The sequence below is a fragment of the Bradysia coprophila genome, chromosome II (assembly GCF_014529535.1).
Source record: "Bradysia coprophila strain Holo2 chromosome II, BU_Bcop_v1, whole genome shotgun sequence".
In the NCBI taxonomy this organism is placed as follows: Eukaryota; Metazoa; Arthropoda; class Insecta; order Diptera; family Sciaridae; genus Bradysia; species Bradysia coprophila.
This window is the reverse complement of record NC_050735.1, coordinates 12,532,088-12,556,173: the sequence shown is the minus strand read 5'-3', so window position 1 is coordinate 12,556,173 and position 24,086 is coordinate 12,532,088. Positions and strand designations below refer to the sequence as shown.

The 24,086-nt window shown below is 37.6% G+C and overlaps 5 protein-coding genes across 5 annotated transcripts; 3 read left to right on the top strand and 2 right to left on the bottom strand.

Moving 5' to 3' along the window:
* Positions 1-10,533: 10,533 nt before the first annotated feature.
* On the top strand, positions 10,534-11,283 carry LOC119073730 (mitochondrial import inner membrane translocase subunit Tim29). Its single transcript, XM_037179355.1, has one exon. The coding sequence runs from the start codon at positions 10,649-10,651 to the stop codon at positions 11,246-11,248; it is 600 nt and encodes a 199-aa protein (XP_037035250.1). The 5' UTR covers positions 10,534-10,648; the 3' UTR covers positions 11,249-11,283.
* On the bottom strand, positions 11,278-13,014 carry LOC119073720 (U3 small nucleolar RNA-associated protein 15 homolog). Its single transcript, XM_037179346.1, has 2 exons — positions 12,845-13,014; positions 11,278-12,772 (listed from the first exon to the last, which is right to left on the bottom strand). The coding sequence occupies exons 1-2, from the start codon at positions 12,932-12,934 to the stop codon at positions 11,297-11,299; spliced, it is 1,566 nt and encodes a 521-aa protein (XP_037035241.1). The 5' UTR covers positions 12,935-13,014; the 3' UTR covers positions 11,278-11,296.
* Positions 13,015-14,009: 995 nt separating this feature from the next.
* LOC119073709 (selenocysteine-specific elongation factor) lies at positions 14,010-15,898 on the top strand. Its single transcript, XM_037179321.1, has 3 exons — positions 14,010-14,315; positions 14,396-14,543; positions 14,609-15,898. Exons 1-3 carry the CDS (start codon positions 14,171-14,173, stop codon positions 15,873-15,875), a joined length of 1,560 nt encoding a protein of 519 aa, XP_037035216.1. The 5' UTR covers positions 14,010-14,170; the 3' UTR covers positions 15,876-15,898.
* On the bottom strand, positions 15,867-16,685 carry LOC119073710 (TM2 domain-containing protein CG10795). Its single transcript, XM_037179335.1, has 2 exons — positions 16,309-16,685; positions 15,867-16,240 (listed from the first exon to the last, which is right to left on the bottom strand). The coding sequence occupies exons 1-2, from the start codon at positions 16,572-16,574 to the stop codon at positions 15,964-15,966; spliced, it is 543 nt and encodes a 180-aa protein (XP_037035230.1). The 5' UTR covers positions 16,575-16,685; the 3' UTR covers positions 15,867-15,963.
* Positions 16,686-21,562: 4,877 nt separating this feature from the next.
* On the top strand, positions 21,563-23,860 carry LOC119073702 (elongation of very long chain fatty acids protein 4-like). Its single transcript, XM_037179307.1, has 5 exons — positions 21,563-21,628; positions 21,682-21,884; positions 22,358-22,580; positions 22,637-22,773; positions 23,690-23,860. The coding sequence occupies exons 1-5, from the start codon at positions 21,604-21,606 to the stop codon at positions 23,855-23,857; spliced, it is 756 nt and encodes a 251-aa protein (XP_037035202.1). The 5' UTR covers positions 21,563-21,603; the 3' UTR covers positions 23,858-23,860.
* Positions 23,861-24,086: the final 226 nt, after the last annotated feature.

Sequence of the window (24,086 nt, the reverse complement as noted above, 5' to 3'; positions counted from 1 at the left end):
AACAAAATGTCAAGATGAAAAATTTCATAGGGTGATTCAGAAGAAAATGTCGAGGTAGATATTAGGGGTGGTCGATTCTGCGGAGCGTGAACCATTTTCAGACTGCATCATTTTCATGACCTTGTAAACGTCAGACACGATCCCAGCTGTCAGACATATCGAATGAATCGAACGAACGATTTTCATGTAATAGTATTTGAAACAGGAATAAAAGATGAAAAGAACTAGAAGAATAGGTTTGTTCCAAATAACTGTAAATGCGAACTTTGACAACCCGAACCACGACGATTTCATCCACAGACGACATAACCCTTGTTTTTTGCAAAAAATTTGAGACGCCGTATACTTTTAGTGACATCTTTCAAAAAATTTTACGTATTGAAGCTGCTTCGCGCTAATTTCGGCAGCTCATTTTTCATGAGAAATTGTTTAGGTTATGTTGTCTATGGATGAAATTTGACAATTTGTATGGCCTTGGAACAGACCCATAATTCAAAAATTACACTTCAGTTCTATGTTGATGTCTCGATTTCGCTTAAGTAATAAAATAGAGTATACACACTTGTCACTATAAGTCTCGGCAAGCCTCCACTTCTTCATGACAAGGGTGTAATATATATTACACGCTGAATACGTTGAAAGTTGTGCTTGAAATATGAAAAGTACAGTTTTCAACGCAGGTAGCATATAAAAACCAGTAAACGTCAATTAATTGAGGTTAAGAACTACTTGACGAAAAATTAAATGGAGTTACGTTGATGAGTACCGCATAATGAAAATGATAAATGGTCTGGAGGCTGGAGTCTGGAATAACTTCGGGTGGCGAAATATTAAAAACAAAAAATTTGCTAGTAGCGGTAGTAGTAGCATTCGACCGCGCCTACTAGATACAGCTATATGTCTTTCTTGGGAAACGTAACTCTCGAGAAAGAGAAATTCTAAGGTTACGTGAAATGTCAAAGTGCCATCCATAGAACCATAACCAAAAATTCAAGGTTCTGAAAGAAGTTATGACCAAGGCTGTATACTTTGAGGAGGTCACGCAGAGGTCACGCAGACCGCCATTTTATTAGATACGCGGGAACACACCACTACTGATGATTTTACATGTAAAAAAATTCACCACATCATCAAGACGACGAAAATCATCAGAGTAGGTGAATTTTTGTATGAAATCGGCCATTTTATCATTAACTGTGGTGTGTAACCCGCGTATCTGTATCTGCGTGACCTCCCCAAAGTATACAGCCTTGGTTATGACAGTAAGACATTTACGAAATTGCTAAAGTGCTAAATTTAGCGCTACTTTTACTATATTTATCTTAGAGTAATTATACCTAGTGAGGAAATATGTACGACGAAATGTGGTCCCAACATCAGTTTGTATAAGATACACATTTCGTATAATTTTACACCAATACATGTATACGCTGAAGTTTTTTCGCGTTTGATAGTTCAATTTGGCCTCTTAAATAAGAGGGCAGACACACATACCAATAAACATTTCGTATTTCATGTTGGGACCACATATTATACGTAATTTTGTTCGAAATTTCCTCTCTAGGTATAATTACTCTTAGATATTTATAATGTAAAACTCGTCCAATATTTATAAAACCGGGTTTGTTGGAAAGGTATCATCAAAATCTATCGAATTGTTTCGTTTTTAAAGATTTTTTTTGCCAAAGCTGTGAAAAATTCGAGAAAAAACTTAATTTTGGGCTATTTTTCCAATGCAGAAATTGATTCAAACTGTTCAAATTAGGGTTTGTGGAAAAGATCTCGTCAAAAACTATCGACAACCATGGTTTTTGGTCAATTTGGTCAAATAAGGAACAACCGAATAGATTTCATTAAGCTCATATAGTTACAGAATAATATTTCTACTGATTTTTCCAAAATATTTCAATATCGATGGTATCAGATTGACGAAATGAATACAGTAAAACTTTTTGTGTTTTATTTTTCTGTATTTTAATTTTCTAAATTCTTTTGTGGTTACCTAGAGATGCCAAATCAGCAAAAAAAATTATATGAACAACTAACTTTACTCGTACAGGTCCTCACTATGTTTTATGGAAGAATTCACAACTAATGTCAACTTCTGCTTCTCCCAATTTCGTTTAAGAAAATTACATGGAATTCAATTGAAGTTTTTATTTGCATCATTTCATTAAGACAGAGAATACAAAAACAAAAATTCACTTTTTCATAGACAAAAATCAGAATCAGTACTATTTGTAAATGTTTTTATACTTGTTGCGGACCAAAAGAAGATTAATATCATATTTTAGTGCATCAAAGGTAACACCAGGGAAAGCGTCGCAAAAGCTCATTTTAATTTCGTTCATAGATTGGATCATGTAGTTGAATACGCTCTTTATTTGTGCAGAAACGGATTCCCTACTACCCGATGAAACGGAAGATCTGTCCGGGAAATTTAGCGACAGGTAACTTGCGAATGTGAAAACATTGGATGAGAATTCGGACAGAAAAACTATCAATTTCTCGTCGTTTAGATCAAATATTGAATTTCTAATTTGTCTAAAGGAAAAAACCAAATCGCAGCTATGGGCAATGTCTCTATGACCAAGATTCATGAAATCAAAGCATTTCTGCAAAAAGGAAAAAAACGCGACATCGAAATCTCCTGATACCGTCGCCATCGGTACAACAAATTGTCCGTTTATGACCATTCGCTTCTCTCCCGAGCCTGGCGGGAATTCTTGGTACGTTGCTTTTGGAAGTAAATCCTCACTTAAATTCCTAAAGTTCGAAATGAATTCGTATTCCTTAAAGTCTGTCAAAGTTTCGTCCAAGGATTGTTTTGCCTGCTTCACGTAGTCTATGAAGAATGTTTCATCAGTTGCGTTCCATGTACCACTACAAAACCATTGACTCCAGATTGTTGCTAGGACATAGTTGAACAACCTGACATCGATATGCGTTAAATGCTGCCAATACGTCTCGTTAATGAACGGTAAATCGAATCGATTTCCAGTGTTCGGATGTAAATTTTGTATCAGGTTGTTAAAGTAAAGTGTTATGTTCTCTGTTGGGGTTGTTGGGCCATCTGTTTCGGCATTGTCACCTTAAAATTATTTAACTTAAATTAATTGTAAGGGAGAATTTATGTCATAAGCAACGGCGGGCTGCCATTTTCTCAAGTATGCGACGATTACAACCTTTTGATGTCATAGGTGGTAGCGGCAGCTCAGGTACGTTCTCATCAATCCACGGTAAATATTTTGCAACATCAGTGAAAACGACGTATTCGTCCACCTTACACAATTCGCGATGTTCTCCGGTTCTGACCTGCGTTAACGATACGATTCCTCGTATCCGGAAAAAGCCTTCATCTTCGAATACTAAAGATCCGCCGCTATCCCCGTTACATGCAGTTGTTCCTACATATTCAAAATGTATGAAAAATATTTTCGTATGAACTATGAAGCGTACCATTCCGAGACCCGGCACAAAATGTAAAGTCCGAGAGAAATTTCCCGTAGAAATCCCTGTCACTCATGAGACAGGTCGTAACATTAACCACTGGCATAACGGCTTGTTGAAGAATGGTCGAGATTTGATCGGTTTTCGTTACTCCAAAACCAACTACCGTACCTGACTTGTCTACAACTTCGGATAAATCGGTTTTGTTTGCGTTCCATAAACAGATTGGTTGAACGAAATCACTGAAAGTGACCTGGGTGCCAAGTAAAATGATAGCGATGTCGTGTCTTAAACTGGAGATGTTGTAATTTGGATGTGGAATTATTTGGTAGGCCTATTGAATCGGAAAACAATTTTTCTTTAAGATTTACATTCCAAATTAATTCTTTGTCACAATTGTACTTGAAAATCTTGTCTGTATGGTCCAGAATTTATCAAATTATTTGTTCCCAATTCAATTACCACTCTGGACGGTATTATTGTTTGACTACTTTCGTAAACACAATGGGCTGCCGTTAAAATTGCATTTGAATTCAGTAAAGTACCACCGCATTTGAATTTCTTATTCAAATTATCTCCGAAATGATAAATGATTGCATTCCATGGCCAGAATCCTTGTTGCGATGCTAATCCATCAACAATCAGTGCTTCATGTTTCACTAAACGCCTGCCACAGGTAACTGATTCAATTTTGTATCCATGTATGTTGATTCCACGGTTACATAGTGCCAATATTGCTATGATGGCTATCTGGTGAAGCTTCATTTTCATCCACGAAATTCACTTGAGTTTGAACAATTTACCGATACACACGGTTACCTCAATCTTGCGACAAAGACTAAACCAGACTAATAACATTTTTAAATAATTCAATGACGTAATCGATGATCATCATAGTTCAGTCAATGGATACCTGATTCTCTCAATATATTTCGATTTCGGTGTTTCCATGGTGAATTAATTAAAATTTGCAAAAAAATTTGCAGAGCACCAATAAACTGATAAGAGAACGTTGATTTAAGTGTTAAGAGTTTTGGCTTATATGACTGAACTACAATCGCTAAACCGAACTGGTGTGCAAAATAACGTATGCACACCAGTTCGTTTTAGCGATTGTAAATATCATCGATTTAATCACGGCTACTTGATAGGTTTTCATTATTTATAATAATCGGACGACATTCAAAGACAAGTTTTTTGTTTGTTTTTTTCTGAATCAACTAAATGTAAACCAAATTCGCGAAACTATTTTGTTTTCATTCAATATCAAAAGAATTTTGAAATCTTAAATTTATGTGAGAGAAGGAAAGATAAGGAACACAAAAAATAGTTTGCTTTCTCATCGACAAAGAATTCATTCTAAAGATCAGATCAGCACTATTTATTTTATTGATTTATTTAAGGTTTATTGCGGATTAAAAGTAGAAAAAAGATCGAAATAAGACTAGAGACTAGAGCAACTCCAAAGTTAGAAGACTAAATTTTGCACTTTGATCTTAAACACTCTTTTTCCGAACCAACGTAATATTGTAAGTTATATCACAGTAATATTATCAATTCCGTATCAATTCCGTTTTAGTCACTAAAAATATGAAAATGTTTAAAAATGTACAAAATACATTTAGAACCGGATGTACAGCATAAGTAAGTCAGTAACTAAAATTGTTTGATCCGTAGGCAGAGGTATAATAACACATATGTTTGCTTAGTACGTGGAGTTGTACACACACCGCATACTCAGTGCAGATCGAGTACAACTCTTAGATACTCACCCATTTTCATACAAGTAGCGTTTATTGACGCAAAATTTTAGAGAGTTTTATATGTTGGTGTTCAAAAAACAGTTAAGAATCATTCAATATCTAATCCGCGTTGTCCAGTATCTATTGGAGAAGACATAAATATTCATTTTTATTTTTTTATTTTTCTACTTTCCGATCCTTAACCTTAGATAGTGGCAAATTGGTCTGTTGCCGGATCGTGTAGTAACCTCTGTTGTACAGTGAGAAATACGGTTTCAACGTTCGACATACCACCGAGCGAGGGTGCTATTAGCGCCCCGGACTACCAAAAATATAGCGTCTAGGGTAGAAATAAGAGTGGACGTTCAGTCACGTAGTCTATGAAGTAAATTTCATCAGTTGCTATCCATGTACCACTACAAAACCATTGACTCCAGATTGTTGTTAGGACATAGTTGAACAACCTGACGTCGATATTCGTTAAATCAATAATTATTTGTAGCAATTTGTAGTTTTATTCGTAACCTCCTGTGCGGAGACAATAAATGAAAATGAAGACAATAATGAGTTATGATCGGTCAGGGGAATCCTGCAGAAACATAAAATTTAATAGAGTGTGGTATTTGTTATCGTCACCACCGCAAAAAACAGCGATGGCACTGTCGGCGAGTCGGTCTTATGAGCTCCAAAATTTGAAAAAAGCAACCATTTGTTAATAAATTGATTTTTCTATCAAATTTTCTATGAAAATATTGTTTTAATGAAGTGACAGGAGACCGACTTGGGGACAGCGTCAATCAGTGACAGGAACTGAGAAATAGTGCTCAAATCCACACTCTATTGCAAAATGTTAATCGTCTATTTGAAAGGAGTGTAGGTTATTACAGCTTTGACTTCTAATTTATTTTAATTTTATAAATTTTGATTTTTAATAAAAGTGTCGCAATAACTTCGAATGCATATTTTCGGTGCTTTAAAATTTGAGATTTTACCATGACACGGTATATACCTGGTGGTATCTGTACTTAACATGCAACGACACTTAATATTCGGAAAATTTCAGGGTATTCTCGACTTTATCATCGGATGTTTGTGATCTCTTTAGACCCGTACGAAGTACGATAATCTCATAGGTTCCCTCTTACATTTGTGACACGTCGAATTCGATTGCCTGAGTAAGGAGAATCCTTATGTGGTTGCATATCATAGCCGCAGCGGTAGCGGAGGCTGTGACGCAGTAACCTCCCCCTAAAATGTTTTGAACATTATTGTATTTTGGGTATTTTAAGATTTAATGTGTTAATTCAATGGGGACATGAATTAAATGTGTCTTTAGTGTTGGGATGTATAAACAAAATATCGGACAACAGGTATTTTGGAAATTGTTTCAATCTAATGTTTTTATGTTCTTTGGGGTCGCCTTGAAATGTCAATCATAGAATTAAGTTCGTGGATAATTTTGAAAATCTCCAGATATCATGGCTCAATTGAGGTTTTTATTTGCATCATTTCATTAAGACAGAGAATACAAAAACAAAAATTCACTTTTTAATAGACAAAAATCAGAATCAGTACTATTTGTAAATGTTTTTATACTTGTTGCGGACCAAAAGAAGATTAATATCATATTTTAGTGCATCAAAGGTAACACCAGGGAAAGCGTCGCAAAAGCTCATTTTAATTTCGTTCATAGATTGGATCATGTAGTTGAATACGCTCTTTATTTGTGCAGAAACGGATTCCCTACTACCCGATGAAACGGAAGATCTGTCCGGGAAATTTAGCGACAGGTAACTTGCGAATGTGAAAATATTGGACGAGAATTCGGACAGAAAAACTATCAATTTCTCGTCGTTTAGATCAAATATTGAATTTCTAATTTGTCTAAAGGAAAAAACCAAATCGCAGCTATGCGCAATGTCTCTATGGTCGCGATTCATGAATTCAAAGCATTTCTGCAAAAAGGAAAGAAAAGCGACATCGAAATCTCCTGATACCGTCTCCTCCGTCTTCGTCGGTGCAATAAATTGTCCGTTTACGAGCTTGAGCATTCGCTTCCGTCGCGAACCTGGTTGTTGCGTCCTTTGCGAACCTGGTGGGATAAATTCTTCGTACGTTACTACTGGAAGTAAATCCTCCCCTAATTTCCTAAAGTTAGAAATTGATTCGTATTCCTTAAAGTCTGTCAAAGTTTCGCCCAAGGATTGTTTTGCCTGCTTCACGTAGTCTATGAAGAATGTTTCATCAGTTGCGTTCCATGTACCACTACAAAACCATTGACTCCAGGACATAGTTGAACAACCTGACATCGATATGCGTTAAATGCTGCCAATACGTCTCGTTAATGAACGGTAAATCGAATCGATTTCCAGTGTTCGGATGTAAATTTTGTATCAGGTTGTTTAAGTAAAGTGTTATGTTCTCTGTTGGGGTTGTTGGACCATCTGTTTCGGCATTGTCACCTTAAAATTATTTAACTTAAATTAATTGCAAGGGAGAATTTAAGTCATAAGCAACGGCGGGCTGCCATTTTCTCAAGTCTGCAACGATTCTAACCTTTTGATGTCATAGGTGGTAGCGGCAGCTCAGGTACGTTCTCATCAATCCACGGTAAATATTTTGCAACATCAGTGAAAATGACGTATTCGTCCACCTTACACAATTTGCGAAGTTCTCCGGTTCTGACCTGCGTTAACGATACGATTCCTCGTATCCGGAAAAAGCCTTCATCTTCGAATACTAAAGATCCGCCGCTATCCCCGTTACATGCAGTTGTTCCTACATATTCAAAATGTTAGAAAAATATTTTCGTATGAACTATGAAGCGTACCATTCCGAGAACCGGCACAAAATGTAAAGTCCGAGAGAAATTTCCCGTAGAAATCCCTGTCACTCATGAGACAGGTCGTAACATTAACCACTGGCATAACGGCTTGTTGAAGAATGGTCGAGATTTGATCGGTTTTCATTACTCCAAAACCAACTACCGTACCTGACTTGTCTACAACTTCGGATAAATCGGTTTTGTTTGCGTTCCATAAACAGATTGGTTGAACGAAGTCACTGAAAGTGACCTGGGTGCCAAGTAAAATGATAGCGATGTCGTGTCCTAAACTGGAGATGTTGTAATTTGGATGTGGAATTATTTGGTAGGCCTATTGAATCGGAAAACAATTTTTCTTTAAGATTTACATTCCAAATTAAATCTTTGTCACAATTGTACTTGAAAATCTTGTCTGTATGGTCCAGAATTTATCAAATTATTTGTTCCCAATTCAATTACCACTCTGGACGGTATTATTGGTTGACTTCTTTCGTAAACACAATGTGCTGCCGTTAAAATTGCATTCGAATTCAGTAAAGTACCACCGCATTTGAAGTTCTTATTCAAATTATCTCCGAAATGATAAATGATTGCATTCCATGGCCAGAATCCTTGTTGCGATGCTAATCCATCAACAATCAGTGCTTCATGTTTCACTAAACGCCTGCCACAGGTAACTGATTCAATTTTGTATCCATGTATGTTGATTCCACGGTTACATAGTGCCAATATTGCTATGATGGCTATCTGGTGAAGCTTCATTTTCATCCACGAAATTCGCTTGAGTTTGAACAATTTACCGATACACACGGTTACCTCAATCTTGCGACAAAGACTAAACCAGACTAATAACATTTTTAAATAATTCAATGACGTAATCGATGATCATCATAGTTCAGTCAATGGATACCTGATTCTCTCAATATATTTCGATTTCGGTGTTTCCATGGTGAATTAATTAAAATTTGCAAAAAAATTTGCAGAGCACCAATAAACTGATAAGAGAACGTTGATTTAAGTGTTAAGAGTTTTGGCTTATATGACTGAACTGATAGTTATTTTCACTTTACGTGAAATTAGAGTGCGAAGGAAGAGGATAGTTACCTCTGTTAGTTTGAATCTATGTCACTTAGGCTATACGTTGTTGTATGATTTTGTGAGCTTGGTCCGTTGACTAAAAATATCGCTCAACGAAAATGTTTACGAAAAATCAGGAGCAACAGTAACGGAAAAACCGTTGAGATTAATGGAAAAGTGAGTGAATAGGCAAATACGTTTTGCAAGTTCCTTTATCTGACTTCTCTGACCCGGGTGGTAACGTTTAAAGATCATAGCACTGTATAAAAGATGTGTTTCACAACCGTTTTGCTGTCAGTGAAATTTGTGTAGAGTTCGAGGAAACATTCGTTTTGATTTAGTGAAATGTTGTTCATTTTATTGGTTGTGGTGATGGCATCTTCGTGCTATGGTCAAGTCAGAACGACTCGTCATGGTGCCCATGAACCTGGAGCGTGTGCTCTTCCGAAAGTAGCATACAATGTTCGGTATCCTGTGGCGCTAGGCGATATAAATGAATTGTACAATCTGAAATTTAGGCCCGAATTGTGCGGTCATGTACTATATGTAGATTGTGGAAATGGAAATTTGGACATTGTCATCAATAACTCCAACTATGGAGACGGTCTTGATTTGTATGGTTCAAGTTGGGACATATTAACCAGTCGTCAACCACCAGGCGTAACGTCTTGTTCAGTCGAATTGAGCTCACGGAATGTCATTTCCGGCAATGAAAGTGTAAACCAGGTATGGTCTATTGTCCGCCCGGAGGACATAAAAATTGATTGATTTTCGGACTTAAACGCACTCATTTTCATATTATTTTGACATAAAATATGAGTGCGTTTACGAAGAATTCGCCGATCGACCATACCTGTTCTAAACTTTCATTGATTTCCGGTGTCGCAAATGTTTGTTACTACAAGCCTGGAACAGGTAATGGAAGTCGGTGGTACCACAACGTTGGTCTTCTAAATACGAATGGTAAACTTGTGACGCGTGCAATTAATATAAACCACCTAGGTATGGTCTAATGTCACCTCGTAGGAAATAACGATTTAAAAAACGGATTCTAACACACCCATTTTCATATTCTTTTGACAGAAATAATGAGTGCGTTCAATATAAATCGGCAGATATTGAAGAATCGGCCATACCTGTGAATTCAACTTAAAAAACCGAAACATTCTAATTGAAGTGCGTTGAATTAACCTTAACTTGGTGGTGGATTACAATGAATGTAAAAACCAGGTATGGTCCACACAAACCGGAGGAAATAACGATTTCATATAAACAAACTCACCTTTCAATGAAAATCATTGAGAGGTAAGTTTCTTTATATAAAATCGCTATTTCCTCCGCTCCATTCAAATATTCACATCAGACTATACGGACTATACCTATAGAGTATCATTCATTGGTGGATTACCCCTACTATTCTATTGACAGAGCAGAAAATAGCTCATGTTGATCGTGACAGTGTACTGAGATGTCAAAATTTAACCAATTAACTTCTTGCTTATTACAATTTGTGTTACACATTTAAATCGAAATTAAACCAAAGCAAAATACCTAAATGTTTGCAAGACTATTCGGAATTCGTCAACTGACCCAAGCGATCAAAACCCGGATAAATGCCATTGAAACGAGCATATCGAACAAACTAGTTTTCCCGGAAAAATACAAGGGAACCATTTACGAAAAATGGGCAAGATACTGGCAACATTTGGGAATCGATTACAAGGATGTTTTCGTCAATGTCATCAAACAATCGAGAGAGAAACCAATTCTCGCTTCAATTTATTGTACGACCGGCGGCACGCTGTATTACTGCATGAAGAATAATCCGAGCGAAGAAGATTTTCGCATTCAGTTGCGAAACTACAATGCCGATTGTGTAATGGTGCATGATTCCTGTTTGAAAGAAACGTCCACGGACTACATAAAATTCGTTGAGAAATGCTACAATCAAGGCATCGTGCGATACTTGAGTCTGGGATTCATTTCGTTTCTGTGGTTGGACAATTACGACCGGGACGCGTCATTATATAAGGCAGTGTGCGAGTACACTGACGCACAGTACCTGACCTTTCACGAAAGGGTGATTGACGTTGGCTTCATGAACAAGTGGTGGAATCTGAGCAGGAAGATGACTGATTACGATGTAAATTTTTAGACGAAAATTAGTGAACAAGAAGTGCGTGCTAAGGTGACAATCGAGTTTTTATTCATCAATTCTCACTACAAAGTCCTCTTCAACCGTATTGGATGGTTTCAACTTATTCAGCTCGCGTCCATATTCAATAATATCTGACGACTGGTCGGCCACACTCGCCCCCGAAAACAACAATCCGAATGCGCCACGTAATTCCAAACAATCCATCAGCAGATTTTCTTCCCTTCGCAGTGTCTTGTTCAATTCCATGAATTTCTTTGCAACATCCCCACTCAGTGACGAGAATTCATCTTCATACGCGTCCAACAAAGTGTCCGATACATCGATCAGCACTCGAATAAAGCGGCGATCGCCGATGTAACGTATCAGGAACGAGATAAATTTGATCAGAAACTCGTTCGGTTGACCCCTCAGCGCCCGTTCCACACCTTGTCGACGCATCAATTCGCTCAATAGACCGACAGTAATGTGAGGTGTTTTATTGGTACATTCCGTCGTAAATACGGCCTTCAGTGCCTTCGAATATTCGAATTTTCTTAGCATTTTGTTATGTTTAGCTTCAGCTACCGGTCGGTAATCCTCGATACTTTGGTCAGTTTTCGAAACCATTTTCTGTACTTTTGACTTTTCAAGTGTCTTCACCTTCCTATCACTGTCCATGCGCTGTACGGACACAATGCCATCAATCATTCCGACGACGAGCGTTTCGTCATCGGGTGCAACGGCCATACTGGTAATGCCATTCGGGAAATCTAAACTGTGAACGGTACGATAAGTTGTCATGTCGTAGATTTTCACTTTTCTATCCATTCCGCCGGACAACAGGCGTCGACCGTTGCATGCCAATTGCAGACACTTTATGTCTCTGTTGTGTGTGGACATCATCGCTATCAGTCTACCACCAGCGAACGCGTCCCATACTTTAACGTGTGAAGCGCCAGAACTAACAAAAATTCCACCAGTCGGCAGGAACATGACGGAATGAACGGCCGAACCATGATCGACCTCAAAAACTGCCGAATTCGTTCTAGTGTCGTACATTTTCACCACATTATCATATCCTCCGGATAGTAAAATGTCTGGCGACACTGGACTAACGCAACCGGCTCGGATATATCCAGTGTGTGCATCCTCAAATGTTGTTACACAGGACTCGTTCGATATATCCCATAGACGTACGGTTTTGTCGTCCGAAAAGCTGGCAATGTGCAGCTTGTCTGCGGTAAAGAATGTGCGATGTACTGCGGCCGTGTGCTTTTTGAATGATCTCAGGCTTCGTTTGCTGGACGTTTCGAATAGCTTAACATAACCTTCTTCGTCCCCGCACACCAACAACTGGCCATTTTTGCCGAATGTTGCACCGTGGGCACTTTTTTGAAATTTCGATAAGGTTGAGGTGAGGTCCTTCGTTATAGGATTGTAGATTTGAATTCGCACTGAACACGTAACCGCAAAATTGTGCGGTTGAATTGGACTGAAGTCGATGTAATCAATGTTACTGTTCTCTTTAATCAGGACCGGTTGCTGCAGAACAAGATAGGATTTTCATTGGTGAATGTCGAAACTTGATTTTCTTGAATCATTTTGCGTACTCACACTCAGTTGTTTCCAATATGAAAAGTCGTTGGTTCTGTCTTGTTTGCTTTGGATAAACTTGGTAGTGTTTATCGATCTGAATGAAGTCATTGTTAACCGATTTTATTGGGACAAATGAGATCTCGGTAGTCGGTAGCACGTGTTGTTTGTATTTTGTTGAATGACATTGTCAAATGATGATACTTTGACAGGCAATGTGGGCTAGTTCACAATAACACAATTTCGTTTGTGGAACACGGCTCAATGACAACAATTTTAAATTAATTCCCGTGTTGCATCAAGGAACTCTGAGCACAGAGAGCAACAGATAATAAGCAAGCCAATCAAGCAATCCTTTTTGTCTCACTTGAGAAAGCTTGAGCGAATCTGATGAAAATGTAGTTACAGGAGAGAGATTCACACATTGACACTGACAGCTCGCTCTCTCACATAGTACTTTTTGTTGAGTGGAAACCATACTTGAAGATCTTTAATGCTTAATTTCCTCTTACCAAAAACGTACTCCGTGTGAGAGACAAAATTGAATTTTTTCAATTTTTTCTTTGTTTATTTGACAGCTTGCTCTCTCACGCAGTACTTTTTGTTGAGTGGAGTGGACACTTAAAGCTGCAATCGTAGTCAAAAAAGCATTCCGTTTTGCCTCCGTTTACTTGACAGATCGTTTTTAACAATAGGATAGGGGCGTGGTTTACGTAAACGGAGACAAAACGGAATGGTGACAAAATTAATATGAAAAAATTCAATGATCAGATGTCAAAAATGTATGAATGAAAAAATTAGTTGAGAGCTAGACTCAGTTTGACCCCAAGACCACTTAAATTCAACTGATCAAATAGTGCTCTAAGGTCTAGGTCTAGGTCTATTTATGACAGCTGGTTTCGGAAATGACATAAACCTTGTCATAGACAGTTATGATCAGAGCGAGAAGTCCGAAGACCAGTTAATTATAATTTGCATTGCGGGACTTGTCGTTGCATTTTTCAACATATGTTTGTTCTAAGTAACTGTTAACACGAATTTCCACTGGCCGAACGAACACTATTTCATCCACAAAGATCGATTTTCATATAAACGCAAGGCAAGTTAAAATCGGTGGTCTGTATTATATTTCCTTCTCTCTCATCAGAACAGTCTATTGCACTTTTCCATGTCCTCTCCGTCCTCTCCCTTCATAACATTCTCTTGAAAAACAAACGGCCGTTCCATCTACATACTATCAATTGTGAATTGGATACAATGCCAGTGTGTTTTCATTCATAATTCTATTCTGTGTAGTACGTCCTTATTATTGGTTGAAATGTACTTACCATAAAACGAAGAGCGAAAATGATACTCAACTTAAACGTTGGAATTTTGGGCCACGTCGATTCTGGTAAAACAAGTCTGGCAAAATGCTTGAGTGACACTGCCAGTACGGCCTGTTTCGATAAAAATCCGCAGTCCCAGGAAAGAGGCATAACGTTGGATCTCGGTATGACCTTTCTGGTTTATATTGTTCAGAGTTGAGAGTTCAATTCCCACAGTTTGTACCGATCTTCTCTACTTGTATAGGATTCAGTGCATATCAATGCGATCTACCAACACATTTGTCGGAACATTCAAAATGCAGTCAGCTCCAATTCACGTTCATCGATTGTCCGGGACATGCAAAGCTTATTCGAACGGTCATTGGAGGTTCACAGATCATGGACATGTTTGTGTAAGTCATATCATCGTAGGCATAGCTTCGTTTGCTTAATGTCTTTTCGATTTCGATTTTGATAGCCTGGTCGTTGACATCACTAAGGGAATTCAAACACAAACTGCCGAATGTTTGGTAATCGGTGGATTGACTTGTGACCGCATGATTGTTGCGTTGAATAAAACTGACCTTTTGGACGTTGACAAACGGGGCAAAATGATTGAAAAGATGACCAAGAAAATATCACAGATTCTGGTCGATACACCATTCAAAGACTCGCCAATTATTCCTGTATCAGCACAGAGTAACTTCAATATCACCGAACTTATGAATGCGTGTCTCCAGAGCGCATACGTACCTCCGAGAAATCCAATGCTACCATTCCTATTTGCTGTCGATCATTGCTTTTCGATTAGAGGACAAGGAACGATCTGTACCGGAACGGTTCTCCAGGGCCGAATCAAAATCGGAGACGATGTAGAAATTCCGTCTATTCAGCAAATCAAAAAAGTCAAATCCATCCAAATGTTCCGGCAACAAATGAATGAAGCTCAACAGGGCGACCGCATAGGCATCGCAATCACACAATTTGATTCAAAACTATTGGAGCGTGGACTGATTTCTGCACCGCGTTTCGTAAACTATTCGACGGCCGCCGTCATCAAGCTCAATAAAATCAAATATTTCAAGGGTGCAATTGGATCAAAATCGAAATTCCATATCAGCATCGGACATTCAACCGTAATGGCCTCAGTGCTGCTTTTCCAAGGCGGAGCGCCGTCTGACGATTTCGATTGTCATCGACAATACGAATATTTGCCCGTTCTAGATGATCAATGTGAAGATAGTGGCAAATCTGAGGCCATCTTTGCCTTGCTGGAATTCCAAAAGCCGACTATTGTAGTAACCGACTTCTTAATTGTGGCGTCCAAACTGGATATGGACCTTCAGTCCACCAACTGTCGATTGGCATTTTGGGGTCGATTGAATGCACCGAGTGATGCATTCACAACAGCAGATTCGTTTGCCAGCAGTCTGAACATATTTAAGGAAAAAACGAAGGAGGGCCGCATTCAACGCGTCGTCAATTCGCAGGAAATTGTTGTGGATCAAATGTTCAAGCGGAACAGCAATCGTCAAATATTTGTCGGATTAAAGGTGTGTCTTAGTAGCGGGCAATGTGGTGTGATAGACAGTACATTTGGAACGACGACTAAGGTCAAAGTACGGCTAAATGATCACCTAACCGCAGAGACTATCCAACAATGGAAAGATGAAAAAGTCGACGTGAAAGTGATGTTGAAATTCAAAAAATTTCTGTTCCGAACTGAAACCAAAATCTTTCAATAAATTACCGGAGTTTTATTGCCGTGCATGCGTTTATTGTTCGATTCGATCGGAATCGTCTTTGGGGGCGACAATTTCAATACTAAAGAAATCACCAGTCCGGCTGTGGCCGTCGGTAAGTCAAATTATCACTTCGTATCACAGAAATGCCCGGTCCAAAATATGGTATTATGTATGCGGATCCATCGGCTGGTCCGACCGCTTGGGTAGCAATCAAAACCACATCGATTAACTGACCGATGAACATGAAGCCCAGCGTACAAAATTTCATCAAACCGATGCCATAATATCCGAGGTAGAATCTGTCGATGCCAAACATGCCCAGAAACACTGACAACAAAAGCGCCGTGTCGAAATAGTATCCATTTCTGTGGACAAAGAGTTGAGGGGTTTCTTTTTATCGAACGAATTGAATTACCATCCATCGTGTACTTACGTCCATTGACACGGAATTTCCCCTAAGAAGCTGGAATTCTTTGTTTGACTGCAGACAATGCCATCGGCAGCAATGCACCAAACTTTTGCCGTGTTTTTTTCATTGCAGTTTATGGGCTGTTGTGTTTTGGCGTCTATGTGATTGGTATTCGGATCAGGACAGAGAAACTGACCCACACGAAGTTCATTGCAATTTAGCTCGATTTCACTGGATGTCGGAATCGAAATTGTTATCAGAAAAAGTCCGAAATAAATCAACGTAAGCATAATTCTGACATCCTTATTGGAACAAACATAAACCAACTAATTCGATCAACACGGATGGCTGTCGTTCTTTTTTTTATTTTTATTGTTCAATATTTGACATATTTTGACATCGGAAACGCTGTCATTCACTATATAGATAAAACGTCCGTTGGCCTGTAGAGGCGCCACAATTTTTTTCAGTACTTCATTCTTTGCATCTCTATGTATCTTCTTGTGAAATAACTTCACTCTGGTGAAAAGTAAAAATTTTCTGAATTCTATCACTAGTCCAGTCCAGGCACTTGTGTGACTTCGATCGCTTTAATTTTTCAAATTTTTTATTTATGTGAAACAATTTTTTTTCTGGAAAATGGAAAATCGCTTTTCCGGTAGGAAAACCGGTTTATATGAAAAAATTTAAAGTCAAATATCTACCGAACGGGACAACTTTATTCAAAAATTCTTTTTTTTGATACCAACATTGAAAAATGATACTTTCGCCCCGCATATGAGGGGCGAAAGTAAAAAAATGCATCCCACGGGGAGAAAGTACTTAACGAAGAGCGAACGCAACTGAACGAACAGCGAAAGTGACTGACGTCACAGAAAATGAGAGAAATGAGTCGAGTTGTCAACAAAATCCGCTCATATTATGCAGAATACTTTGATCAAAATTGTAAAACACTGTGCGCCAGTGTTCTTATTGAAATTAGCATACAAAGTTGATACTTTTTGTTACTGAATGATTTGTTAGTTATATCTTAATTTTTGTGTGTGTTATTGTTGTGATGGCTAAATTATTAAATTTTTCATATACCAGGCGGCCGCCGCCCCCTGGACCCCCGCATTTTCTGGCTAAATGCCTTTTTATTTCAACATTTTGTTGCGATGTTTGCGATACGTATCAATTTTCAATGTTGGTATCAAAAAAAATAGTATGAACGACTCGGGCCAAAAGTAAAAAAATTCAACCGTGTGCGAGAGTTGATGCCCGCACCGAAGGCAAGGGCCTCAATCGCCCCTTGTCATTCAATGTACTATTAAATTCCTGCAAATGCAAGACATTTTTTCGAGCTATTCAACGCTTTTATTTTCCTTGACTTCAAATATAAACATTTCACGGTTACTGCAAGTGTTTAATTCAATTTTCCATTAGCATTTTCTATGTTACCTGTTTTCCTAATTTTACTTTTTCAAAAACTTCCTCTCTTTGCGAAGTTGGCTGTGTTTAGTTTGCACACAATTTTTGGCATGCGATCGCACTGCCAGTCGTCAACCGAAGAGATCTATACCAACATTTCGTGGAACAATTTTTTTTTCCTGTAAAATGTAATGGTGTCGACAAGAAATGACATGGAAAATTCCTAAACTTTGAGTTCACCTCACACCGTCAATTCGAAACTGATTTCAATATATGAAGGTTCCTTAGAAAGCTTAAGTCAGTACTTTTAGAATGCAGCACGGGCTTAACGCCTTTTTCTGGATGTCCAGATACAAGCCAGGATTTCCTAGAACTGATATTTTCCAACTTTATTTAGTATTTATTTCTGAGCAAAATAGCAATAGAATTTTAGAATTTAGAATCCTAGTCACAACACTAGCTCAGGATGTTGTGGATGCCATTCAACACCCAAATTATTAAACCGTATTTTTGCACTAAACTACTTTCAATCGAGAGGGTTCAACGGAAATTTACACGTATGCTATACCGCAAATTTAACTGGTTCAATGTCGACTATCCACAACGTCTTCAAACTCCCATTGCTTGAATCCAGGCGTCTTATTGCTGATGACATTTTTATCTACAAAGTGGTTAATCGGCTTCGTTGGATTCGAACGTTGTTTTGTACAATTCAGTTCGTTCAACTAGGCAGGAAGCTTCGACTTTTTATCTGGCGATATATACGTATAACATTTAGAGTAACTCACCCATCGTCAGCATGCAGTGTAATCATAATGATCTCTTCAATACCTTAGACATTTTCAATACGCCGTTTAACTAATTCAAGGCTAAAGTTAAGTATAAATATGTGATGTAATTGGTTGATTTCTAATGTTATTTCTAGACTTGTTAATCGATTTTTTTCTACTGATTTATTTTGTATTTTGTAATGGTTGATTCTGTTATTGGCTGTCGTCATAGGCTGTTGAGTTGGCATAATAAATAAATAAACTGATCATTCCTTATGGGTCCTTCAACGTCTAGGTTCTACATGGTACACAGTTTTAATACATTTCGCCATAAAGTTACTACATACTACATATCAGTGCTCTTTTATGAACCAACTTCGTCAACTTCACTGCTATCACATTTATGGCTATTTATAATTTCTAGCCTTTATTAGCCACTACTGGATGTAAGCGATGAAACATCACGCGGGCCGGTGTCGGTTTGGTGAGTGTGAACCACATGCCTCACGTAAATTCCGAACCACGCCTATAGGTTAGCAAGCCTTTAGGATTTTTCGTCTGGTGCTGATTGCGCCTAAAGTTAAACTTTAGATTTGTGAATGGGTTAGGTCACGGCAGAGTAAAAGTAACCCAGGCTTTTACTTTTACTCTGCCGTGGTTAGGTCATTCTTCTTGGGAACATTACTTTCATGCAACACATTGAGAAAAAATCCTATACAGAATTTGCCTTACGTTACCACGAGCCAATCCGCTCTCCACGGATTTACTGAAATGAAATTATTTCACAAGTATGAAGTATTGAAAAAAGTGGCGCCTTTGACTACTACGTCGTCTTCAAAATTCTGCTCTCGTTCTTGGTTCAGTAAATGATTTATATTTATAAGAGAGATTGCGATGTTCGCTTATAATTTTCTAGTTTGACATCAATTTATTTAATTATAAGTGATAATCGCAATCTTCCTTAGGTTATAGACTAATTTATCCTTACATTGTTAATTACATCAAGTATCAACAACAGACAAACACAAATTTTAATTGAAATGCAGTTGTATGTCATTTTCTGCTCGTTATACAATTTATTTCTTAATGTAAACTACATATTCAGTAAATAAAATTATCATTTTATTGTAATTACAAAATGAAATCCATTTGCACGGTAAATCAGAACAACGACGATATAATAGTGGCAAAAAAAATCGCCCGAATTAAAAATTTCCCATATTCCATATTTAACACGAGCCGTCAGAACAGTCGGAGCGTTTGTTGCGACTGAGCCCCGTACAAACCCGTACATCTATTGCGTACGTGACCCTAGTTCGTCCGTCGCCCTACTCTTACCGTAAGCCTACTGCGCCCGTAAACGTCGGTAAAGTAAAATTCTTATGAAATGTGTACGTCTTAAAAATTGCGCATAGCTCAATTACGAAGCCCCGTACGACGTTCCTTTCAAATGTAACACAAATTTCGAATTGACCTAAAATTAAGTAAGTATCATTTTCACCGATTTATATTGATTTTACAAAAATCCAAAATGGCGGCCGACGGCCATTTTGTTAGGAGGTGGAAAGTATTACGGCTGCTTTACATTCGTTAGTACCTTTCAAACAAAAAAAAAAATTTAATTCGGTCAAAGTTTACTCGAGATATTAACAAAAAACACCACCTTCACTGTACGGCCGAGTAGCCACATATAAGCTCACTCCAAGAGACCTAGCTCACGCTCCGGTGAATCGAATTTCATAAACGTTTTTTTTTTCCCTGATTGGTACGGTCAATACCTATCTAATAAAGCAAAATCCATCTAAACACGTTCGAATTTGGCCAACCTACAAGCAAAAACGGCTTGCCGCCCTGTACCTAGTTCACACCAAGGGGTCTAACTCACGAGTCGGTCATCCAATTTTCATAAACTTTTTTTTGTCGATCGGTATTGTAAATACCTTTCATTTGACGTATCACTTACAAGTGTAGTGCTTAAATGTCTGGAGATATCGTCGAAAAACAGTTAGGCACTTATTGGGCCCCAGCTCCTGAAGGGTCGACCCAAAATCGCCCATCTTCGAACTTAGCCTCACTATTTTGACTATCTTTCAGGGAAAAAAAAATTTTGAAATCGGATTTGATTTACTCAAGATATCGACGCGACAGATGGACAGAAGGACAGACAAAATTTTTATTGTGGATTCGGTATCTATGAACCTAGGCAAACACTTTGCCCTTACCGTCTGCTTCGAATTCCATCAATTACTCACGGCATCGTAATCCTATAAGCCCCTTCGTACTTCGTACGGGGCTTACAACTGATCACGAAGGTGGTAGCACCAAATTTTGACTGTGGAGCCGACCAGGTTTATGAAACTTTGTCTTAGCCTGTTCTTTGAGAAACTTGGTCCTAACCTGTTATTGCAGAGCATTGGTCTTAACATGTTCTTTCAGAAGCTAGATACTAATCTGTTCTTTCAGAACCTTGGTTCTAGCATTTTCTTTCAGAACCTTGGTCCTCACATATTCTTTCAAATGAAAGTAAACTCTATAGGTATGGTCTAATGTCAAAATTTGTATGAAGCATAGGAAATAGAGATTTCATATAAACAAACTCACCTTTCAATGAAAGGTGAGTTTTTATTATATGAAATCGCTATTTCCTCCGGTTTGTATGGACAGACCATACCTGGTTTTACTATCATTGATTCTTTCGGAGAGTTGGTGCTATCCTGTTATCTCAGAACGTTGGTCCTAACCTGTTCTTTCAGATCCTTGGTCCTAACTCGTTCCCAAAAATTGCGTCGCTCACAAATATGTAGCTGTGGAGTGGAGCCTCATTAAGCCTTCCCAGTGCCCAAGGAAATTTTATCTGAATGCTCTTTTGTACATTTTGTTGTATTTCCAACACCACTCTTGACTCTTGGTCCCTATGAAAATAGGCAGTTTCTAGCTTCGTAGTAATTTATGAGTGAGAAAGCTGTCGTTTGCTTTATAGCATCGATCTTATAGACGGACAATGTTGCCTAATAAAAATTGTAATAAAAAATTGTGTTGAATTTTAATGTCACTTTAATTACTATAAAAGCGACAGCATTTCCTTTAAAAATGATTTTTAGATTTTATTCTTGTTTTAAGTATTCGTAGTTGTAACACCATGGAGGAGACCTTTAGGAAATATGGTAACTTTCTCGTTATTTTTTGTCGTCAATGGTAAATATCGTTTTTTTTACAGAATTGATAAGCAAGAAATTTGTGGACGAGAGATTTTTGCTCAGGACACCATATCCAATCGCAGGCATCACTCTTTTGTATTTGTTCATGGTTTTCATCTTCATACCGAATTACATGAGGGACAAAAAACCGTTTGTGTTAAAAAATGTAGTTCTTGTTTACAATGTCTTGCAAATAGTTTTGAACTTTTACGTTGTGTATTCGGTAAGAAATAATTTAAATATGTAATACGCATCGGGATGTGAAATGATGTCGCGCTTTTGTATATGTGGTTTAAAATCGCTTACATAGTGGTGGCATTTGTCCATGCTCAGCGTTGAAATTATCATTTTATGCAATGCCGTTGTGAAAAGTGAACGTTTTCTTGTGCTTTATTTTGGGTCTCTGGTGTCCCTGGTTTACTAAGTAGAAAATCAGGAGTCAAGTTTGCAACAAATAGTTCACTTTTCACAAGTTGTTGCATAAAAAGTTTTATGCAACACGATGCGAAATTAGGTTAGTTTTGTCATACTCGCTTCGCTCGTTTCAAAATTTCACATCTATTGGCAATAACAATCCTATTTTCGCAATTTGTTCCAAAAATAACTATTGTGCGACACCGTTTCACCCCTCAGAGTGTAATTCAGACTATATTTTCTGAATGAATTTCTTCGAATAAATTACAGCAATTTTGTTAGGGTATTCCAGAAATGTTTGCGCACAACGTTCAATTTTCTTGCCCAATACCAAACGAAAAGCTGCTTTACACTGTGTATTGGTACCTATTGCTGAAAATTATCGATCTGATTGAAACTGGATTTTTCGCGCTAAAGAAGAAGAACAATCAAATCTCTTTCCTGCATGTATACCATCACGTAATGATCCTGTCCCTGTCTTACTTTGCATCCGTTAATTTAAAGGGTAAACTAAGCGATTTTTTTGGGTGATCTTTTGGAATTATTCAGAAAAATTTACAGCCTCCGGCCAAGCTATCTATTATATAAATGTTAACAGCTGCGTTCATTTCGTGATGTACATGTACTACTTCCTGAGTGCATACAATCCAAACAGCAAATATATCAGGTTGAAGAAATTCGTAACACAAGTACAGTTGGTAAGTCATCTTTTGCCTTTAAGCTTACCACCTCACTAAGTTACAATGCTTTAACATTAGCCATATGAGCAATGGGTCTTACCCAGTTATAAAATGTGTGGGTAATGTGTGGAGAGGATCAAAAGTCGATCTATTACATCTGTCAAAGTGACGTTTGAAACGTCAGACATACAATTGCTAAAAGTTTCTCATATGCAGAATGAGCACCAGCTGAATATCACCAGCTGGTGTACAAACAAAAACACTTTGTATTGTATACAATTCAAAGACAACCTACACACAGTGCATTTCTACGTTAACGTCATCTACGCGCACATAACATATATGCGTATGAATGAAGTAAACACATTATTGTTAAGAATGTGTTTTGATTGTTTATCATACAATAAGTATGTGTTAGCAAATCGAGCTGGTGATATTCAGCTGGTGCTCATTCTGCATATGAAAAATATTTACATGCTGTAAAATAATCTGCAAAGTGGTCGTAATCAATGAAAGTATAAAGTTCTAGACTTTCATTGGTCGTAATTTCGTTGATTTTTCTTTAATAGAGTGTAATGATGAAAGAGAAAGAAATATTTTGACAAGTACCCCAAGGCAAGTTATAATAAACTGGTCTTCGGTTCTCTCGTTCTTATCGTAAAATGTTAAAAGAGAAGCAAATACTTTGACAAGTACCCCAAGGCATATTATCTAACTTGTATTCGGTCGTTTCACTCCGATCATAACACTATATTCTGTTAGTGAACAAGAATTTGACGTTTAAAACGTCACTTTGACAGATGGAATCAGCCGACCTATACCAATGGACTCATATGCTAGCTATAAAATGCGAAAATAATTGTCTACATAGCTTTTCATACACTTGATAAAACCTTAATTATAATAAGAACTTTCCTTGAATTTCCATTTTCAGATTCAATTTGTAATAATGCTGTTACAAGCTCTATTGCCGTTATACATTAAACACTGCTACATGAACATACCGTTAGTCTTGTTGGGATATTCACAGTCTCTCATAATGATATTTTTGTTTGGTAAATTTTATATAGACAATTACCTATTGGAGAAAATAAAAAGATAAAAATGAAAAGAGTTTGTTTGAAGAGACTATGTACTGGACCTTAATTCTCCTACGTTCGTAATTGACAGTTCGAATGAGATTTTATATACGTAACTGTCAAATAATAAATATTTCTAGGGTCCTCTGAATAGAACAAACTGACAAATTAAAGTGAAAAATCATATATTTTCATGTGTATGTGACAGCTTCGTGTACAGACAGTAAAAGGGCCTCTTAATGTCAAAAGTAA